At 46.1% G+C, this 20,499-nt stretch overlaps 1 protein-coding gene across 1 annotated transcript in view; it reads left to right on the top strand.

Moving 5' to 3' along the window:
* pmfbp1 (polyamine modulated factor 1 binding protein 1) overlaps positions 1–20,499 on the top strand; it is an 840,874-nt gene that overhangs the window by 125,544 nt on the left and 694,831 nt on the right. Inside the window, 1 exon segment of the mRNA XM_085991731.1 lies at positions 11,140–11,223. Coding sequence (XP_085847857.1) covers positions 11,140–11,223 — 84 coding nt within the window.

Below are 20,499 nucleotides of genomic sequence, written 5' to 3'. Positions count from 1 at the left end.
GAGGTTGATTCCGGAGATGAAGGGGTTGTCTTATGAAGAAAGGTTGAGCAGGTTGGGTCTATACTCATTGGAGTTTAGAAGAATGAGAGGGGATCTTATTGAAACATATAAGATTCTGAAGGGGCTTGACAGGGTAGATGCAGAGAGGATGTTTCCCCTCGTGGGGGAATCCAGAACTAGGGGGCATAATTTCAGAATAAGGGGGCACCCATTTAAAACACAAATGAGGAGGAATTTCTTCTCTGAGGGTCATGAATCTTTGGAATTCTCTTCCCCAGAGAGCTGTGGAGGCTGGGTCTTTGAATATATTTAAGGTGGAGATAGACAGATTTTTTAATGGTAAGGGAGTCGAGGGTTATGGGGAGCGGGCAGGGAACTGGAGTTGAGGCCAAGATCACATCAGCCATGATCTTATTGAATGGCGGAGCAGGCTCGAGGGGCCAAATGACCACCTACTGCTCCTACGTCTTATGTTGTTCTTATGTTCACCGCCCATCAGAAATAATCGTATTTCCACTGGTTGGTGAAAGTAAATAATCCTTCATTATTTACCCCCCTCAAAGCCTTTCAGAAATGAGAGAATTTCTATTTGATATCCCTTAACCTTTGTCCCAATGAATACAGACCTAGACCTAGGCCTAGAAATTGAAGATCGCTAAAAACCTACCGGTGTCACTGCGGGCCGTAGTTAACGGCTGCTGAAATTGATGGTGCTGGCAGGACTGGTAAATTGGCGCTAGTTGCTAATTAACATTAACTTAGTGCTAAACGTACCGTGCAAGGCCGTTTTCGTGGCGTTTATTCCGGCAGGAGGCCCAAAGTAGCGTGGCCGTAGTGTCATTGCAGCACGAACAGCCTTCTCCTAAAGCATGGCGGTCATTTCAGAAAGCAGTTTTAAGGGGAACTGCTTCTTAAATGAACAAAATAAAAATAATTTAAAAATGGGCACTTTTTAGCCCTTATAGCTCAACTGCCTTCTGAAAAAAAATTATCATCAAAAAGAACTCCCAAATCGGAGTCTTCAGCTCTTAAAGCTGAATTGCATTCCGCACATAAAAAAAATGGGAAAAATGCTTCAGCACTAATGCAAATGGCTCTGCAATCCAGGGAAGGGGCGCTCAGGGTCTCGCGCTCAGCACTCCAGCTTTGTGCAGGCGGTCAACACTGCAAGAGAGACCCTCTACCCACAGGGGCCAGGATGCCCTCCAGAAAGAACTGTGTGGGACCAGATCACCGAGGCTGTCACTGCCAGCAGTATCGCCCCCCACGTCCTGGCTCCAGTGCCCAAAGAAGCTTCATGACCAATGGTCAAGGTCAGTGAATGCATCTTTAAGAGCCGTCTCCTACCAACTGCACCACTAGCCTCACATAATGCTCAACGCACAACTCCTACCCCGCCCCCCCATTCTCAATCACTCACCTACCAACAATCTGTACCAAACACGAGGCACACCTCATTCCTAGCTCCATCTCACCCCCTTGGAGGGAAATGGTGTTAGGAAAATTGACGGGATTGAAGGCCAATAAATCCCCAGGGCCTGAATCTACATCCTAGGGTACTTAAGGAAGTGGCCCTAGAAATAGTAGATGCATTGCTGGTCATCTTCCAAAATTCGATAGACTCTGGCACAGTTCCCATGGATTGGAGGGTGGCTAATGTAACCCCACTATTTAAAAAAGGTGGTAGAGAGAAAACGGGGTATTATAGACCGGTAAGCCTGACATCGGTAGTGGGGAAAATGCTAGAGTCCATTATAAAAGGTGTAATAGTAGAGCACCTGGAAAACAGTGACAGGATCGGACAAAGTCAACATGGATTTACAAAAGGTAAATCATGCTTGACTAATCTACTGGAATTTTTTGAGGATGTAACTGGTAGAATAGATAAGGGAGAACCAGTGGATGTGGTGTATTTGGACTTTCAGAAGGCTTTCGATAAGGACCCGCATAAGAGATTAACGTGCAAATTTAAAGCACATGGGATTGGGGGTAAGGTACTGACTTGGATAGAGAACTGGTTGGCAGACAGGAAGCAAAGAGTTGGAATAAACGGGTCTTTTTCCGAGTGGCAGGCAGTGACTAGTGGGGTACCGCAGGGATCGGTGCTAGGACCCCAGCTATTCACAATATATATTAATGACCTAGATGAGGGAACTAGATGTAATATCTCCAAGTTTGCAGATGACACAAAGTTGGGTGGGCGTGTGTGCTGTGAGGAGGATGCAGAGAAACTCCAGTATGATTTGGACAGGTTGGGTGATTAGGCAGATGAATGGCAGATGCAGTATAATGTGGATAAATGCGAAGTTATCCACTTTGGTGGCAAAAACAGGAAGGCAGATTATTATCTGAATGGCAATAGATTGGGAGAAGGGGAAGTGCAACGAGACCTGGGTGTCCTTGTGCACCAGTCGCTGAAGGTAAGCATGCAGGTTCATCAGGCGGTTTAGAAGGCAAATGGTATGTTGGCCTTCATAGCGAGAGGATTCGAGTACAGGAGCAAGGATGTCTTGCAGTTGTACAGAGCCTTAGTGAGACCACACCTTGAGTATTGTGTGCAGTTTTGGTTGCCTTATCTGAGGAAAGATGTTCTTGCCATGGAGGGAGTGCAGCGAAGATTCACCAGACTGATACCTGGGATGGCAGGAATGACGTATGAAGAGCGATGGGGTCGATTAGGCTTATATTCGCTAGAGTTTGGAAGAATGAGAGGGGATCTCATTGAAACTTATAAAATTCTAACAGGACTAGACAGACTAGATGCAGGAAGGATGTTCCCGATGGCGGGGGTGTCCAGAACCAGCGGCCACAGTCTAAGGATAAGGGGTAAGCCATTTAGGACTGAGATGAGGAATTTCTTCACCCAGAGAGTGGTGAACCTGTGGAATTCTCTACCACAGAAGGCAGGTGAGGCCAATTCATTAAATATATTCAAGAAGGAGGTAGCTATATTTCTTAAGGCTAAAAGCATCAAGGGATATGGGGAGAAAGCAGGGACAGGGTACTGAATTTTGATGATCAGCCATGATCTCAATAAATGGCGGAGCAGGCTCAAGGGGCCGAATGGCCTACTCCTGCTCCTATCTTCTATGTTGAAGGAGACGTGCTGGCCATTCTTGGCAGGGGCATGGCTGAGCCTTTGGCCAGCGACGGGGCTGAAAGGATAGAAGATACTGGTATCTTCAAGTTATCGTTCTTCTGGTATGCACCTCTTGCTTTCCCACCCTCCCTTCACCACAAGTCCACCCTTGTGCCTTCCTCATTTCAGATAGCCAAGAAATGCAGCCTGCCCAGCCAGTGGTTAGCCGAGAAGAAGAAGAAGAAACACTGTCGCTCGATTTCACACTCCCAGTTGCGAGCTCCTCGAGGTTGTCCTGCAAGGCCATATGTAGTGTCTCCCACAAAGTCAGCAGCCTTCCACCAGCCATGCTGCAGCCACTGGGGTAGCAGTGCGTGACATCAGTAGGATAGGCAAAGGCGCACACAAAACAGTCAGTAAGGGAATGCATAAGGGTGATTAGTTGGTTTCTTGATGTCATTTTTTTATTATTCGTTCATGGGATGTGGGCGTCACTGGCAAGGCCAGCATTTATTGCCCATCCCTAAATGCCCTTGAGAAGGTGGTGGTGAGCCGCCTTGAAGCACTGCAGTCCATATGGTGAAGGTACTCCCACAGTGCTGTTAGGGAGTGCCAGGATTTTGACCTAGCGATATACTTCCAAGTCAGGGTAGTGTGTGACTTGGAGGTGGTGGTATTCCTCTGCGCCTGCTGCCCTTGTCCTTCTGGGTGGTAGAGGTCGCAGGTTTGGGAGGTGCTGCTGAAGAAGCCTTGGTGAGTTGCTGCAGTGCATCTTGTGGATGGTACACACTGCAGCCACGGTACAGTAATGGATAGATAGATGTATAAAGTTAGATTGGAAAGTTTGCTTTGTTGTGGCTTTTATTTCAGCATTGTGGCCAAGAGGATGCTGTGATGGTAAGTAACAGAGTGAAGGTAAGGCATGGGACAAATGTTGAAAGGAGAATTGGGTTTATGGTCACTGGGACCGCAGGTGGATGATTCCATCCCGGATATCCTGGCCAGAAAGGGGCTGTCTGGGTTGCATCCTTCCTTCTGCTTCCTCCTCTTCTGCTTTTTCCTCTTCCCTCTGCGAGCGGATGCTGTAAATCTGAAATAAAAGCATAAAATGCTGGAAATACTCAGCAGGATGGGTAGCATCTCGCCCTGAGACGTGAACTATGTTTCTCTTTCCACAGTGTCAGCTGTGGCTCAGTTGGTAGCACACTCGCCTCTGAGTCAGAAGGTTGTGGGTTCAAGTCCCACTCCATGGACTTGAGCACATAAAGCTAGGCTGACACTCCAGTGCGGTGCTGAGGGAGTGCTGCACTGTGGGAGGTGCTGTCTTTCGGGTGAGACATTAAACCGAGGCCCCGTCTGCTCTCTGAGGTGGACGTAAAAGATCCCATGGCACTATTTCGAAGAAGAGTAGGGGAGTTATCCCCGGTGTCCTGACCAATATTTCTTCCGCAACCAACATCACATTTTCACATTGCTGTTTTGTGCGAGCTTGCTGTGCATAAATTGCTGCTGCATTTCCCACATTACAACAGTGACTCCACTTCAAAAGTACTTAATTGGCTGGAAAGCACTTTGAGACGTCCAGTGGTCGTGAAAGGCGCTATATAAATGCAAGACTTTCTTTCCACGGATGCTGCTTGAGCTGTTGAGTTTTTCCAGCATTTTCTGTCTTCTCAGAGGCCTTCCTTTACCACCTGAGGCCTTGTAGGTGTCCAGCAGCACTCCTTGCACACTTAAAAAAATATATTTTAAACATCAAGCCACTATTTCAATAAAATATAAAAATCCAGTCCAAAAGCTTAAAGGCAAAATTACCTGAAAGATGTGTGAGTCCCTTTAAGAAGTACTGACATCTGTCAGTCTGCTGCACGTTTGCTTTTCAGGGCGAGCTTAGGACCCAGCGCTAAGGTCCAAGTGCACAGAGTGTGACGTTAAGTCAGCGTTGCATCTCCAGGGCCATCACTGCTATCGGCAGTGCTAAGGCCCTCACCAAAATGGTGCCTGCCGAGTCCCGCGACAGAGAAGGTTGTTAGCGTGGCGGCTGCCATTTTTCACCAGGATTGCAGTGCTAACTCGTAGCGGTAAGTAGCCCAATTTCTGGACCCTAGTTTTTAAGTCTCTCTCTGTATAACTATATCCTTAACTCTTAATCCTTACATTGTCCCATTTCCAAGCTTCCAGTTTTCCTCAAAACACAATACTCCAACTACAACTGCACAGAATCCTCTAGCTATGGCCTAAACAATGTCTTCTATAGATTAATCATTATTCCTTGCTTTTGAATTACTACATACTGTGGCAACAAGAGCAGTGTCTCACCTCCTGACTCCCCAAAGCCTTTCCACCATCTACAAGGTACAAGTAAGGAGTGTGATGGAATACTCTCCACTTGCCTGGATGAGTGCAGCCCCAGCAACACTCAAGAAGCTTGACACCATCCAGGACAAAGCAGCCAGCTTGATTCGCACCCCATCAACCACCTTAAACATTCACTCCCTCCACCACCGGCGTACCATGGTTGCAGTGTGTACCATCTACAAGATGCACTGCAGCAACTTGCCAAGGCTTCTTCGGCAGCACCTCCCAAACCCGCGACCTCTTGCACCTAGAAGGACAAGGACAAGGGCAGCAGGCGCATGGGAACACCACCACCTCCAAGTTCCCCTCCAAGTCACACACCATCCTGACTTAGAAATATATCGCCGATCCTTCATCGTCGCTGGCTCAAAATCCTGGAACTCTCTACCTAACAGCACTGTGGGAGTACCTTCACACACACGGACTGCAGTGGTTCAATAAGACGGCCCACCACCACCTTCTCGAGGGCAATTAGGGGTGGGCAATAAATGCTGGCCTTGCCAGCGACGCCAACATCCCATGAACGAATAATAATAAAAAATTAGTGTCCCTACCTATAAAAACCCGGGTTGTATGGTTGTTTAGAATAGTGATAATGCAGGAATGGCTAGATTCCTAACTAAAGGACTGAGGTCGAGTCAGTCTATCAAACAAATGATGTTTAATATTATTCAACAGAGTTTAACACGAAAACACAGGAGAACTAAATTACAGGTCTGTACTCTTTGCTGGCTCCACGAGGACTGGCTAGGGCGGCTCCCCAGCCTGACGTCATCACGTTTTCCTGCCGCTGGAGGATCACGTGATCAACGTGATGACGTCATCGCGTTTGGTCTCATTCTTAAAGGGACCGCGCTATGTACATGCAATAATATGAACAAAGATACAGATTCATTCTGTAGCTAATAATTTGTTAAAGATAATTATGTACATTAGATCAGAGTCCCCTGGTGGCTCTGCCACATGCGCCCCCCCCCAGAATTGTCTTTAACAGTAAAAGTCAATCGACTAGGAGGTCTGACAAGCCTGTCAGAGCGACTCCTGTATTCTTGGAGTGGACGTTGTTGAACAGCTGGCGGGCTGGCGGATGGAAGCCTTGGGTCTGGCGTGGATGCAGCGGGAGGTCGACCACGTCGTGGTGGCTGTGCGGTCTCTACTGGCCGGTCGATGCCCAGGTGTGCCAGTTTGAGACGGTCAATGGATATGTGATCGGGTTTACCACCGATGTCTACGGAGAAACTCTTGTCGCCTGTCTCCAGTACGCGGAAAGGGCCTGTGTAAGGGGCCTTGAGCGGATCCCTATGGGCATCATGATGAATGAATACAAATTCAGCATTCTTTAGCTCCGCTGGTACGTGTGAAGATGGAAGGCCGTGATGCGAAGTTGGGATAGGCGCAAAAGCCTTGGCTGTTGCCCGGTGGTTGCTGAGTTGGTCGGCTGCGGACCACGGCTCAGTTGGAAGCGGCAGGAAATCTCCCGGTACGCGGAGTGGCTGGCCGTACACGAGCTCCGCGGCGGACGATTGCAGGTCCTCTTTGGGGTGCCGTGCGAAGACCCAACATGACCCACGGAAGCTTATCCACCCATCCGGCGCCTTGGAGGCTGGCCCTCAGCGATGCCTTTAACGATCTGTGGAAACGTTCACACAAACCGTTTGCCTGCGGGTGATATGCCGTGGTGCGGTGAAGCTTGGTGCCGAGACCCTGGGCCACAGCGTTCCAGAGCTCGGAAGAGAACTGTGGACCGCGGTCTGAAGAAATGTCCGCCGAAACGTGCGACCCACGAGGAGAGGAATGCTCTGGCGACATCAGCGGACATAGTAGACGCCAAAGGAACTGCCTCTGGCCATCTAGTAGTACGATCGACCATGGTGAGGATGTGTGTGAACCCCTGTGACGGTGGAAGCGGCCCGACGAGGTCCACGTTGACATGGTCAAATCGACCTTCTGGTACTGCGAACGTGGCCAATGGGGCCTTGACGTGACGTTGCACCTTAGACTTTTGACAGACGACGCAGGTGTTAGCCCAGTCGCGGATATCCTTACGCATTCCTCTCCAGACGAACTTAGCCGACATTAATTTTTGAGATGCCTTCACGCCAGGATGGGAAAGACCATGTATGGCGTCAAAAACTTTGCGGCGCCAGGCAACTGGAACGATCGGATGGGGATCTCCCATGGAGACTTCGCAGAGTAACGAGGTGCCTGCTGCGTGGAATTGCACATCGGCCGGTTGGAGGCTAGAGGTGTCAGTGCGATACGCCTGATCGGTGGCCATGAGGGCATAATTGATGCCCAGCTGGACCGCTCGTACGGTCGCGCGAGAAAGGCAATCAGCTACCAAGTTGTCCTTGCCAGCTACGTGTTGGATGTCTGTCGTGAATTCGGAAATGAAAGTTAGCTGTCGCTGCTGTCGAGCCGACCACGGTTCGGCAGTCTTGGCCATGGCGAAGGTCAGTGGTTTGTGATCTACAAACGCAGTGAAGGGACGTCCTTCTAACAAAAAACGGAAATGGCGGATAGCAGGAACAGCTCCAGCAACTCCTGGTCGAAAGTGCTGTATTTGCGTTCATTGCGCTGGAGTTGGCGGCTGAAAATTGCCAGTGGTTGCCACGTCCCGTTGACCCACTGTTCCTGTACGGCGCCTATGGCATAGTCGGAAGTGTCGGTGGTAAGGGCGATGGTGGCACCTGGCAGAGGGTGCGCCAACATAGTTGCATTGGCTAGAGCGGTTTTTGTGTTGTCGAAAGCGTTGTCCATTTCGACCGTCCAGGCTATTGTATCCTTTCCCGCCTTGCCTTTGAGGGCCTCGTAGAGGGGCTGCATGAGTTGTGCTGCTTTCGGTACAAAGCGGTGGTAGAAATTCACCATGCCCAGGAATTCTTGAAGAGCTGTGGTGGACTGCGGCCTTGGGAATGCCGTAATTGCTTCGACCTTTGATTGCAGCGGAATTGCGCCCTCCGAAGTAATGCGGTGGCCCAAGAAGTCAATCTGCTGTAGGCCGAACTGACACTTGGCCGGGTTGATTATGAGGCCATGTTGGCTGAGGCGCCGAAAGAGGGTGCGTAGATGGGAGACGTGTTCCTCTTTGGTAGAGCTGGCTATCAGGATGTCGTCGAGGTAGACAAATAAGATCCTGCAGGACCGAATCCATTAGTCGCTGAAAAGCCTGTGCAATGTTCTTGAGCCCAAATGGCATCCGTAGAAACTCGAACAGTCCAAAGGGAGTGATGACTGCAGTTTTCTGGACGTCTTGCGGGTGTACGGGAACTTGGTGGTAGCCACGGACGAGATCGACCTTGGAGAAGATTGAGTTTCCCGCCAAATGGGCAGAGAAATCCTGAATATGCGGGATCGGGTACCGATCGGGAGTAGTGGCGTCATTAAGGCGTCGGTAGTCCCCGCATGGCTGCCATCCGCCGCCGGGCTTCGGGACGATGTGGAGAGTCGAGGACCAGGGACTATTCGACCGGCAAATAATCCCCAGCCGTTCCATCGTGGCAAATTCTGCCTTCGCAGCTGCGAGCTTGCCGGGTTCCAGGCGCCGAGCTCGTGCGTAAACTGGAGAGCCAGTCGTAGTAATGTGGTGTTCAACACCATGCTTAGTGGCCGAGGAGGAGAAAGTGGGCTTGGTCAGCTCCGGGAATTCACCTAATAGGCGAGTGAACTCGTCCGGCGAGGGCAACGTGCAGGCGACAGTGTGCGATGTTGCGGAACTGCGGAAGCAAGGGATGGAGTGGAAGGTGGCCGCGTTAACCAATCGACGATTTCTTACATCCACCAAGAGGCTGTTGGCGCATAAGAAATCCGCACCGAGGATGGCTTGCGAAACCTTGGCTGTGATGAATTCCCACTGAAACCGTTGCCCGCCGTTTGCCAAAGGTACGAATGGCCTCGCCATTAGCTGCCTCGAGGGAGAGGCCGTGCCTCCCAGACTGAATATCGAGTGCTGAGGCAGGAAGGATGCAACACTGCGCCCCGGTGTCGCATAAAAAGCGCCGGCCCGAGAGGGAATCTGTAATGTAGAGGTGCTTCCCGGAATTTCCAATCGCCATCGCGGCCGCGGAACGTCCCTCAGACTCGGTCCTCCTTTTCTGGAGTTGCTGCTGGTGTTGATGTTGGTTTTTTTGTTTAGGCGCGAAACTGCAGGGAGGGCAGCAACCTCTGGCTTTCGCGCCAAAACGGGCGTGGTAAAAGCACAAGCCGGGGGATGGAGGCGTTGGGGCGGCGTTCGCGGGGGAGGGGTGCCTCGTGGCGGCGCAGTTTTGCTGCGTGACCGCATAAATCGTATCTGCTTCTGCAGCAAGTGCTGCGCAATCTGTGGCTTCCGATCTGGCGAGGGCAGCCTGAACCTGCTCGGCTAGTTGACTCAGGAATAACTCCCGAAAGAGGAAACATTGTGGTTCGGAGCCAAGGAGCGTGAGCATCTGGCTCATTAACTCAGATGGCTTGGAATCGCCAAGCCCGGGCATAGCGAGCAGTCGGCGGGCACGCTCCACCTTCGTGAGCCCGAAAACCTGTATTAACCGCGCTTTAAGAGTATCATACTTGCTGTCAACCGGGGGGTTATCGAGCTGGCTGATGATCCGTGAGGCCGTGGAGGTGTCGAGTGCGGAGACCACGTAAAGGTAATGGGTCTGATCCGCAACGATGTTTCGGAGTTCGAATTGTGCTTCTGCTTGTACGAACCAGGAGGCCGCCTGTTGTTCCCAAAACTGTGGGAGCTTCAAAGCCACGGAGTTCGCTTCCATGTTTCATTTCGCTTTGCTTCGCTTCCGCGAAAGTTGTTCACGAAAATTCGGGGTCACTACTGTAGGAATGGCTAGATTCCTAACTAAAGGACTGAGGTCGAGTCAGTCTATCAAACAAACGATGTTTAATACTATTCAACAGAGTTTAACACGAAAACACAGGAGAACTAAATTACAGATCTATACTCTTTGCTGGCTCCACGAGGACTGGCTAGGGCAGCTCCCCAGCCTGACGTCATGACGTCATCACGTTTTCCCGCCGCTGCATCACGTGATCAACATGATGACGTCATCGCGTTTGGTCTCATTCTTAAAGGGACCGTGCTATGTACATGCAATAATATGAACAAAGATACAGATTCATTCTGTAGCTAATAATTTGTTAAAGATAATTATGTACATTAGATCAGAATCCCCTGGTGGCTCTGCCACAATAACACCTTTTAAACAGCTGTATCCTTTGGCTCCGAAAGTTGGTTCTGGCTTAGCACATAGCTTTCATCTATGGTTCTCAATAGCTACCTGTGCACTGGTGGTTACACACCTTGGTCAACTTGTCTCCAGGAACTGGAAGAGAACCATCACGTTATCTCAATGTTGTCCACGTGTGAAATTATATTTACAAGTTTGCTGTAAATTCTGGCTTCAGACTGGTACCTGGAGTCGAGAGTTGTCATAGATACTGCATAGCATAAATTTAAGCTTCACAACTGATTTATTTGAGCTTCTATTTTTCAGAAAGTTAAATTTTATATTTACCAAATTGTAATTAAGGATTTGCATTGTATGGGAAGAAATAATTTTCCAATTTATATTTAAAAAAATCTTCTGTTGATCAACTTGCTACAAGTCTTGTAAAATCTAGAAAGGTAGAATCTCAATGTTAAAAGGAATCAGTTCATAAAATACACAGTAAATAATCATATCTATTCAATATTCTTTATTTGACAGGAGTATGTTGCTAAGGTAACTGAGTGCAAGAAGGAGAACCGTACCCTACGTACAACAAAAGAAAATCTGGAAAAACAAATTGCTGTAAGTTCTTTATAATGACCAAGGTTTTGTCTGGACCTTTTAATCACTGGATAATGGATATAATTTTCACATTTCTGTTTAGTTTTTTTTTCCCTTATGTACTCTTGAGAAGGCCATCTCCAAGGCTGTTGAAAAATGAGACTGGGCTCAGCAAATAATGGATGTAAAATCTTTAGCATTTTTGTGTAATTACTGTACTTTGTATTATAACCTTGCCTTGGTGCTGTTCACTGCTGTGGAATCAGGCAAAGTGTCAGAGACGACAGTTGGTGATAATTGGTAGCATTGATCAACGATTATTAACCGAGCTTACCAGTTTCTGTCCATATCACAAAACATTATTCACATAGGAACAAATTGCATTAAAGTGAATGAAATAATGAATCCTGTAGGGGAATTTCTTTAGCTGCATCTTATATTATATTTTGTCATTGAATTGTGCAGTAAAATAAATATTTCACAATCTAGCAATAAATGAAAGGTCAGAAACAAGATTTGTTTTCTCATATTCTGAAAAAATATTCAATGATTTGGCATAAATTTAAAGTTAACTTAATTAATACCCTACAATACTGCATGAAAAATGCGCTATATATATATTTATTAGCTAGAATATTATACAAGAGGCTTGAAGCCTTTATGCTTCTGTCCCCAGGTGATTTCTTTTTAAAACTCTGTCATTTAGAAAAGTTAGCTATAATAAAAACTGATTCACAACAGTTCTTGGCTCTGTAATGTATCAGGACAGGTTCCAACAAATGCACAGGTTTATGGTCATTCAGAAAAGAAATGGAGAGTATTCAGTAAATCTTTAGTTTAGTTTATTATTTTAAACTAGAACTACAATTTCACATCTAGAAACCACATACTGCAACCAAATCCTATATAACTTAATTCAAAATAAATTTACTTGCAGTGTATGGAGCTGCTGTTGAAACAGAATAATCTACGCTTTCCTGAAGGCTCAACTTCTTGAGGAGGTGAATAGCTGAGTTATATACAACAGATGGTTCCCCACGTCTGTGCTGACTTAGCTGATTTCAACGTTCCTGGGCTAGAAAGGGTAAAATAGCCCACTCCTCAGTGCTATTCATCCGCAATACTCCCTATTTGCATGTGTGCGCCTGCCATGTGTAAACGGAATCTGGTTCAGGTGTGATTTCCTCTTCTGTTAAATAGCCTGCTGCCTATCACTGTCTAGACTTAAATATGAGTGTGGCCACTTGGACAAGATATGACGGGGAAAATTGGGAGAAAGGAGGATAAAATTAGAAAAATTAAAAATTAAAATGAATTTACAGATTTTGAGGATTTTTTTTGAACAGTCGAAGAATTACTTCAAATTATAAAAATTAGAGTTGGGTAACTTGCTTGTAGAAGAATAATGCATTCTGAAATATTCAGCATAGTTATTAATGTCGGTAAGTTCAATTGAAGAAGCGTCTCGGTGATTAAATTTGATTTGTACTTCGAGTCATGGACTGTAGTAATGTGAAGCAGTACAAGAATGAATTTAAGGCCCCAAATTTATCCTCAAGTGTATTTGCTTCAGTTGCTGGTTACCATCTGAAAAATGGCCAGTGGTACTTCCATTTTTTGCAGTACTATGAAGTGAAGGATGCTTCATGATACGAAGGAGAGGATGTTCCGTCATCAGAACCTGGTTTCCCTTTGGAACCAGGTTTGATCTGATAAAACTTGATTTACAAAGGAAGTGCATATTAGTGTGTTTGAAAACCCTATGCCCTGTGATGGAGCAACTATATAATGCATGCACCAATTTAGTTACCATTTAAAGATAATTTACACCTACCCATTATCAGTTTAATTGTAATTACTTGCTTAACGTGGTATGAACAGAACTTAAATTGCAAACCATGGTTCTTCATCATATGTTCCTAATGGTGCCGACCCTACATTGTTCGTGAGTTATCGGTCATCCCATTTGCAGGCTGTAAATCATGGCCTGGAATTTGCGGTTGGTGGCATATCTACGTCGCCGGCATCCGAACAGAATGCGCACTTACCTGATGGGGACCCTCCTTCGCGAACTTGCTGGCAGACGCTGCGTACTAGAGGGCAGCCTAATGGCCCCCGTATCCCAGGGGCGCAGCGTGTGCGGAAGCGTACCTGGGATCATGTGGGCTGGTGCTCCAATCAGGAAACAGAAGCAACGTGTATTTGGAGAATTGATCTTTGAAGCTAGATTTGGATAATTGATCTTCGAAGCTATCTCAAAGAAAGAATAAAAGGAAATAAAAACAGGAAAAGAATAAATAAATCCAAGGAATAGAGGAGGCAGATTCCAGTAGCTTAATGGCACTCAGGAGAATCAGGGTGAAATTCAGTTAAATTAACATCTGCTACATTCCCATTTCTTTTAAAGAAGTACAAGTTTAACAGCATCCACTATAAGTTATTAGATTCTGTGTGCACGCCTATCAGTTTGTGCTAATATTCCACATTTTCTCCAGGTGCCGTCCCAAATGAGATCACTCACTATGGGCTGGATTTTCCCGGGTCCCCCCACACGGTGGGGGGGGAACCCAGGAGACACCGGGAAACCCGGAAGGTCGGTTTCCCAGCATGCTTTAACTCCACAGCGTGCATGCGACATCGGGCGGGTTGCCCGCCCGGAAGTCAGCCTGATTGACAGGCTGGCTTCCATTCGTGCAGGGAACTCGGAGAAGGAGGCCGCAGCAACAGATAAGTGCTGGGCCCAGGATGGTTGGGGGGATCGCAAGTTCAGTATTTGGTGCATGCACAAGCCGTTCTGAGTACACTGTCATACCCATCACAAATTCTGGCCCCATATCTCCTGTTTTAGCACTATACAGCTGTACTGTATGTTGTGTTTAACTTTAATGGGGAAAAATCTTGTTTAAAAATGAAAATAAAAATAGGTTACTTAGAGAATGGTTAAAAAGTAGGGGTGACTGGGTGAGTAGAATTCAAATGTTAAAGCTTTTTAATCTTGGATATTCCCCATCCTTTTACAGTATCTGGTTCTGAGAATCATGCTCACCATGTAAAAATGGTTCCTACTCCTTATAGAGACGATGTTTACCTGTTCATTTGTTTCCCGGCTCCAGCATTGAATTTGTTGCTGCCAGCATTATTCTCTAATGCATGGACCTGACTGGATAGGTAGTGTAGGCTTTGTTTTTTAGGAAGTCAATGAGTTTCTAAGAAAATTCTTGTTAACCTTTCCTTTTGAGGCCATGCTTCAAAAGAAACTAAAAAGGCAAAGTAAATTGGTAGAACACCCTTTGTCCTCAGATTTCTGATCCTTTTTTGAGTGGACAGTATGGCTGTCTCTAATCAAGTGAAGGATTTTAAGCATTGCAAAGGTTATAATAGCCTATTTTTAGTAACAGATGAACATTAAAAAAAAATATACGTAATATGTCTGTATGATCACAGTGCTGATAATTGCAGCACCTGTCCTGTTCTGTTAAGTGCACCTGCAGTCCTATTATCCTGCATGAGAGGAGATGAACTAGAAAAACTGAAAAAGCATCAGAAGAAATGAGCACTCCAAAGAAAAGACTGGAGGCTTTGATTTAGTGATTTTCAGTACTCTGTCCTCATTGGCATAAAGCACTACAGGCACTTGGTGTCTCTGTATCTATGGGTACCAAGAGCCAACCAAAGAGAATGGGTACAGGAACCGAATCAGCACCTGTTCAAAATCGGTACTGACCAGTACAATACAACACTGTTACTCCAACAACAATGGCACAAGTGACCTATTGGTGCTGGTTTATCCAGCATCAAGTGCGTCAGAAAGCTCTCCAACAAGATCAGTACTAATCTGAGATATATTGTGATAAAAATCTAGTCCACTGGTTGGTTTCCTGGGCCATATATCTGCAAACAATTTATTAATTGAATGTGTTTAACTTTTAATATTTAACTCTCCAATCAGACTTCCGCCCCCGACTCAGTACCGAAACGGCTCTTACCGAGGTCACAAATGACATCCAAATTGACTGCGACAAAGGTAAACTATCCCTTCTCTAGCTGTCTGCAGCCTTGACACAGTTGACCACAAGATTCTGCTCCAACGCCTCTCCACCGTCATCCAGCTGGATGGGACTGCACTCAGCCGGTTCCATTCCTATCTTTCCAGCTGTAGCCACAGAATCACCTGCAATGGCTTCTCTTCCCGATCCCGCACTGTCATCTCTGGTGCCCCCAAGGATCTATCCTTGGCCCCCTCTCTTTCTCGTCTACATGCTGCCCTTTGGTAACATCATCTGGCAACACATCGTGAGTTTTCACATGTACACTGATGGTACCCAGCTCTACCTCGCCTCAACCTCGAACCCTCCACCATCTCATCAGACTGCTTGTCCAACATCTAGCACTAGATGAGTAAAAATTTCCTCCAATTAAATATCGGGAAGAACGAAGCCATTGTCATCAGTTCATGCCACAAACTCAGTTCCCTTTCCACTGATTCGCTTTCTCTCCCTGGCAACTGTTTAAGACTGTCCTTGGTGTCATATTTGACCAGGAATTGAGCTTCCTACCTCATATCCGTTCTATCACTAAGACCGCTCATTTCCACCTTCGAAATATCGCCCGTCTCCACCCTTACCTGGCGACCATGTGTGCGGGAAGTGTATCCAGCTGCAGCTACTGGCAGACCGCATTGCGGCGCTGGAGCTGCAAATGGATACATACTGGAGCATTCGCGATGCTGAGGACATCGTGGAAAGCACGTTTAATGAGTTGGTCACACCGCAGGTAAAGACTGCACAGGCAGGAAGGGAATGGGTGACCACCAGGCAGAGCAGTAGGCGCAGGCAGGTAGTGCAGGGGTCCCCTGTGACCATCCCCCTCTCAAACAGATATACCGCTTTGGATATTGTTGGGGAGGATGGCTTATCGGGGGAAGGCAGCAGCAGCCAACTTCCTGGCACCATGGGTGGTTCTGCTGCACAGGACGGGAGGAAAAAGAGGGGTAGAGCTATAGTAATAGGGGATTCTATTGTAAGGGGAATAGATAGGCATTTCTGCGGCTGCAAACGAGACTCCAGGATGGTATGTTGCCTCCTTGGTGCAAGGGTCAAGGATGTCTTGGAGCGGCTGCAGAGCATTTTGGAAGGGGAGGGTGAACAGCCAATTGTCGTGGTGCATATAGGTACCAACGATATTGGTAAAAAACGGGATGAGGCCCTAAAAGCTGAATATAGGGAGTTTGGAGGTAAATTAAAAAATAGGACCTCAAAGGTAGTAATCTCAGGATTGCTACCAGTGCCACGTGCTAGTCAGAGTAGAAATAGAACGATATTTCAGATGAATACGTGGCTAGAGGAATGGTGCAAGGGGGAGGGATTCAAATTCTTGGGACATTGGAACCAGTTCTGGGGGAGGTGGGACCAGTACAAACTGGATGGTTTGCACCTGGGCAGGACCGGGACCGATGTCCTAGGGGGAGTGTTTGCTAGTGCTGTTGGGGAGGGTTTAAACTAAAATGGCAGGGGGTTGGGAACCTGAGCAGGGAGACAGAGGAAAGGGAAACAAGGATAGAAGCAAAAGACAGGAAGGAGAAAAGCAAAGGTGGCAGTCAGAGAAATCAAGGGTTTAAATCAAACATGGCCACAGTAAATAATAATTTTAAAAGGTCTATGAGTGTTAAAAAAACAAGTGAAGGCTTTGTGTCTTAATGTGAGGAGCATTCGTAATAAGGTGGATGAATTAGCTGCGCAAATAGAGGCAAACGGATATGATATGATTGGGATTACGGAAACATGACTCCAGGGTAACCAAGGCTGGGAACTCAATATCCAGGGGTATTCAATATTCAGGAAAGACAGGCAAAAAGGAAAAGGAGGTGGCGTAGCATTGCTGGTTAAAGAGGGGATTAACACAATTGTAAGGAAGGATATTGGCTCTGATGATGTGGAATCTGTATGGGTAGAACTGAGAAATGCCAAGGGCAGAAAACGTTAGTGGGAGTGGTATACAGACTCCCAAACAGTAATGCGGAGGTTGGGGATGGCATTAAACGGGAAATTAGAGACGCGTGCAATAAAGGCACAGCAGTTATCATGGGTGACTTTAATCTACATATAGATTGGGCTAACCAATTTAGTAACAATACTGTGGAGGAGGAATTCCTAGAGTGTATATGGGATGGCTTCCTGGACCAATATGTTGAGGAACCAACTAGAGATCAGGCCATCTTAGACTGGGTATTATGTAATGAGAAAGGATTAATTAGCAATCTTGTTGTGCGAGGCCCCTTGTGCGGAGCAATCATAATATGATAGAATTCTTCATTAAGATGGAGAGTGAAGTAGTTGACTCAGACTAGGGTCCTGAATTTAAATAAAGGAAACTATGTTGGTATGAGGTGCGAGTTGGGTAGGATTGATTGGGGAATGTTACTCAAAGGGTTGACGGTGGATAGGCAATGGCAAACATTCAAAGATCGCATGGATGAACTACAGAATTTGTTCATTCCTGTTTGGCATAAAAATAAAACAAAAAAGGTGACTCAAACGTGGCTAACAAGGGAAATTAGGGATAGCAATAGATCCAAGGAGAAGACATATAAATTGGCCAGAAAAAGCGGTAAACCTGAGGATTGGGAGCAGTTTAGAATTCAACAAAGGAGGACAAAGGGATTAATTAAGAGGGGGAAAATAGAGTATGAGAGTAAGCTTGCAGGAAACATAAAAACTGACTGTAAAAGCTTTTATAGATATGTGAAGAGAAAAAGATAGGTGAAGTCAAGCGTAGGTCCCTTGCAGTCAGAATCAGGGGAATTTATGATGGGGAACAAAGAAATGGCAGACCAATTAAATACATAATTTGGTTCTGTCTTCACAAAGGAGGATACAAATAACCTCCCAGAGATGTCGGGGAACATAGGGTCTGATGAAGGGGAGGAACTGAATGAAATCAGTATTTGTAGGGAAATGGTTTTGGGGAAATTGACGGGATTGAAGGCCGATAAATCCCCAGGGCCTGATAATCTACATCCTAGGTTACTTAAGGAAGTGGCCCTAGAAATAGTAGAGGCCCTAGAAATAGATGCATTGCTGGTCATCTTCCAAAATCCTATAGACTCTGGAACAGTTCCCATGGATTGGAGGGTAGCTAATGTTACACCACTATTCAAAAAAGGTGGTAGAGAGAAAACGGGGAATTATAGACCGGTAATCCTGACATCGGTAGTGGGGAAAATGCTGGAGTCCATTATAAAAGATGTAATAGCAGAGCATTTGGAAAACAGTGACAGGATCCGATAAAGTCTACATGGATTTACAAAAGGTAAATCGTGCTTGATTAATCTACTGGAAGTTTTTGAGGATGTAACTGGTAGAATAGATAAGGGCGAACCAGTGGATGTGGTGTATTTGGACTTTCAGAAGGCTTTCGATATGATCCCGCATAAGAGATTAGCGTGTAAAGTTAAGGCGCATGGGATTGTTCGCCTTATCTGAGGAAGGATGTTCTTGCCATGGAGGAAGTGCAGCGAAGATTCAGCAGACTGATACCTGGGATGGCAGGAATGACGTATGAGGAGAGATTGGGTCGATTGGGCTTATACTCGCTGGAGTTTAGAAGAATGAGAGGGGATCTCATTGAAACTTATAAAATTCTAACAGGACTAGACAAACTAGATGCAGGAAGGATGTTCCCGATGGTGGGGGAGTCCAGGACCAGGGGTCACAGTCTAAAGATAAGGGGTAAGCCATTTAGGACAGAGATGAGGAGGAATTTCTTCACCCAGAGAGTGGTGAACCTGTGGAATTCTCTACCACAGAAGGCAGTTGAGGCCAATTCATTAAATATATTCAAGAAGGAGTTAGATATATTTCTTAAGGCTAAAGGGATCAAGGGATATGGGGAGAAGGCAGGGACAGGGTACTGAGTTTGGATGATCAGCCATGACCTCATTGAATGGTGGCGCAGGCTCGAGGGGCCGAATGGCCTACTCCGGCTCCTATGTTCTATGTTTCTATGTTAATTTATTTGCTGCCGAATCCTTCCTCCATGCCTTTATCACCTCTCGACTTGACTATTCCAACGCATTCCTGGCCAGCTTTCCTAAGTTCTACCTTCCATAAACTTGAGGTCATCCAAAACTCTGCCGCCTGTGTCCTAACTTGCACCAAGTCCTGCTCACCCATCTCTCCTGTGCTTGCTGACCTACCTTGGCTCCCAGTTGAACAATGCCTCAATTTAAAATTCTCATCCTTGTTTTCATATCCCTTCATGGCTTCTCCCGTCCTTATCTCTGTAATCTCCTTCAGCCCTATAATCCTCCTCGATCTTTGCGCTCCACCTATTCTAGTCTTTTGAACACCCACAATATTAATTGCTCCACCATGGGCAGTCATGTCTTCAGCTGCCCAGGTCCCAAGCTCTGGAATTCCCTTCCTAAATCTTTCTGCCTCTCCACTTCTCTTTCCTCCTTTAAGACACTCCTTAAAATGTACCTCTTTGACTTAGCTTCTGCCCATAAACCTCCTTATATGGCTTGGTGTCAAATTTTGATTTATTTTTTGGTAACGCACCTGTGAAGCGCCTTAGGATGTTTTATTATGTTAAAGGCATTTTATAAATATATAAGTTGTTTTGTTTTGTAAGCCTGTCAAAGTTGGCTATGAATGACAATCTTCAAAAATATTGAATCCCTTTGAAGCAGCAGCAATGAATAAATGTCAGGTCTGGTGGCCACTTGTTAGTTGTGTTTATCATGCTGCTACTTGTCGGGTTGATCAAGTTCTGTAAGCAGCTGTTTATGCATTGCTATCAGAGATTGGATCTTTTCAAACTTGTCAGGAGGAACAGGAAGAGCAACAGACCCTTTTAAACTGTCATCACAGTGGTTTGTATTGCAAATTTCTAGTCATAGAAATTACAGCGCAGAGGGATGCCATTTGGCCAATCGTGAAAAGGGTGCTGTAGTATTTTGCCTATGCTATTGCTTCTGTGAATTGTTTTAATTGTGAATAAAGCTGATTTGTTATTTTTAGCTTATACAAAGTGGTCTAGTGTTGTGATATTTTCTGTTTTATAATTGACGCGAGACACAGTGCTGTTATGTGCTCTTCAGTAAGCAATTATCTATGATTGGGCTAGAGAGTAAAATATCTCAGTTTGCAGATGACAGTCAGTTTATGGAACTGTCAGCAAACCATGTGCATGACAAAAGGTGTTGGGGAAAAAGTACCATCGTAAGTTAGCAAACCCTTATATTGTACCCTTGTCACGCTGTCCTCGTTTAAATGAGAAATCCACCACTTGAGAGAT

This window comes from Somniosus microcephalus, chromosome 6 (genome assembly GCF_052327205.1).
Source record: "Somniosus microcephalus isolate GS21.2 chromosome 6, FLI_Smic_1.0, whole genome shotgun sequence".
Classification (NCBI taxonomy): Eukaryota; Metazoa; Chordata; class Chondrichthyes; order Squaliformes; family Somniosidae; genus Somniosus; species Somniosus microcephalus.
The sequence above is the reverse complement of the archived record's forward strand: the minus strand, read 5'-3'. Positions and strand labels throughout refer to the sequence as shown.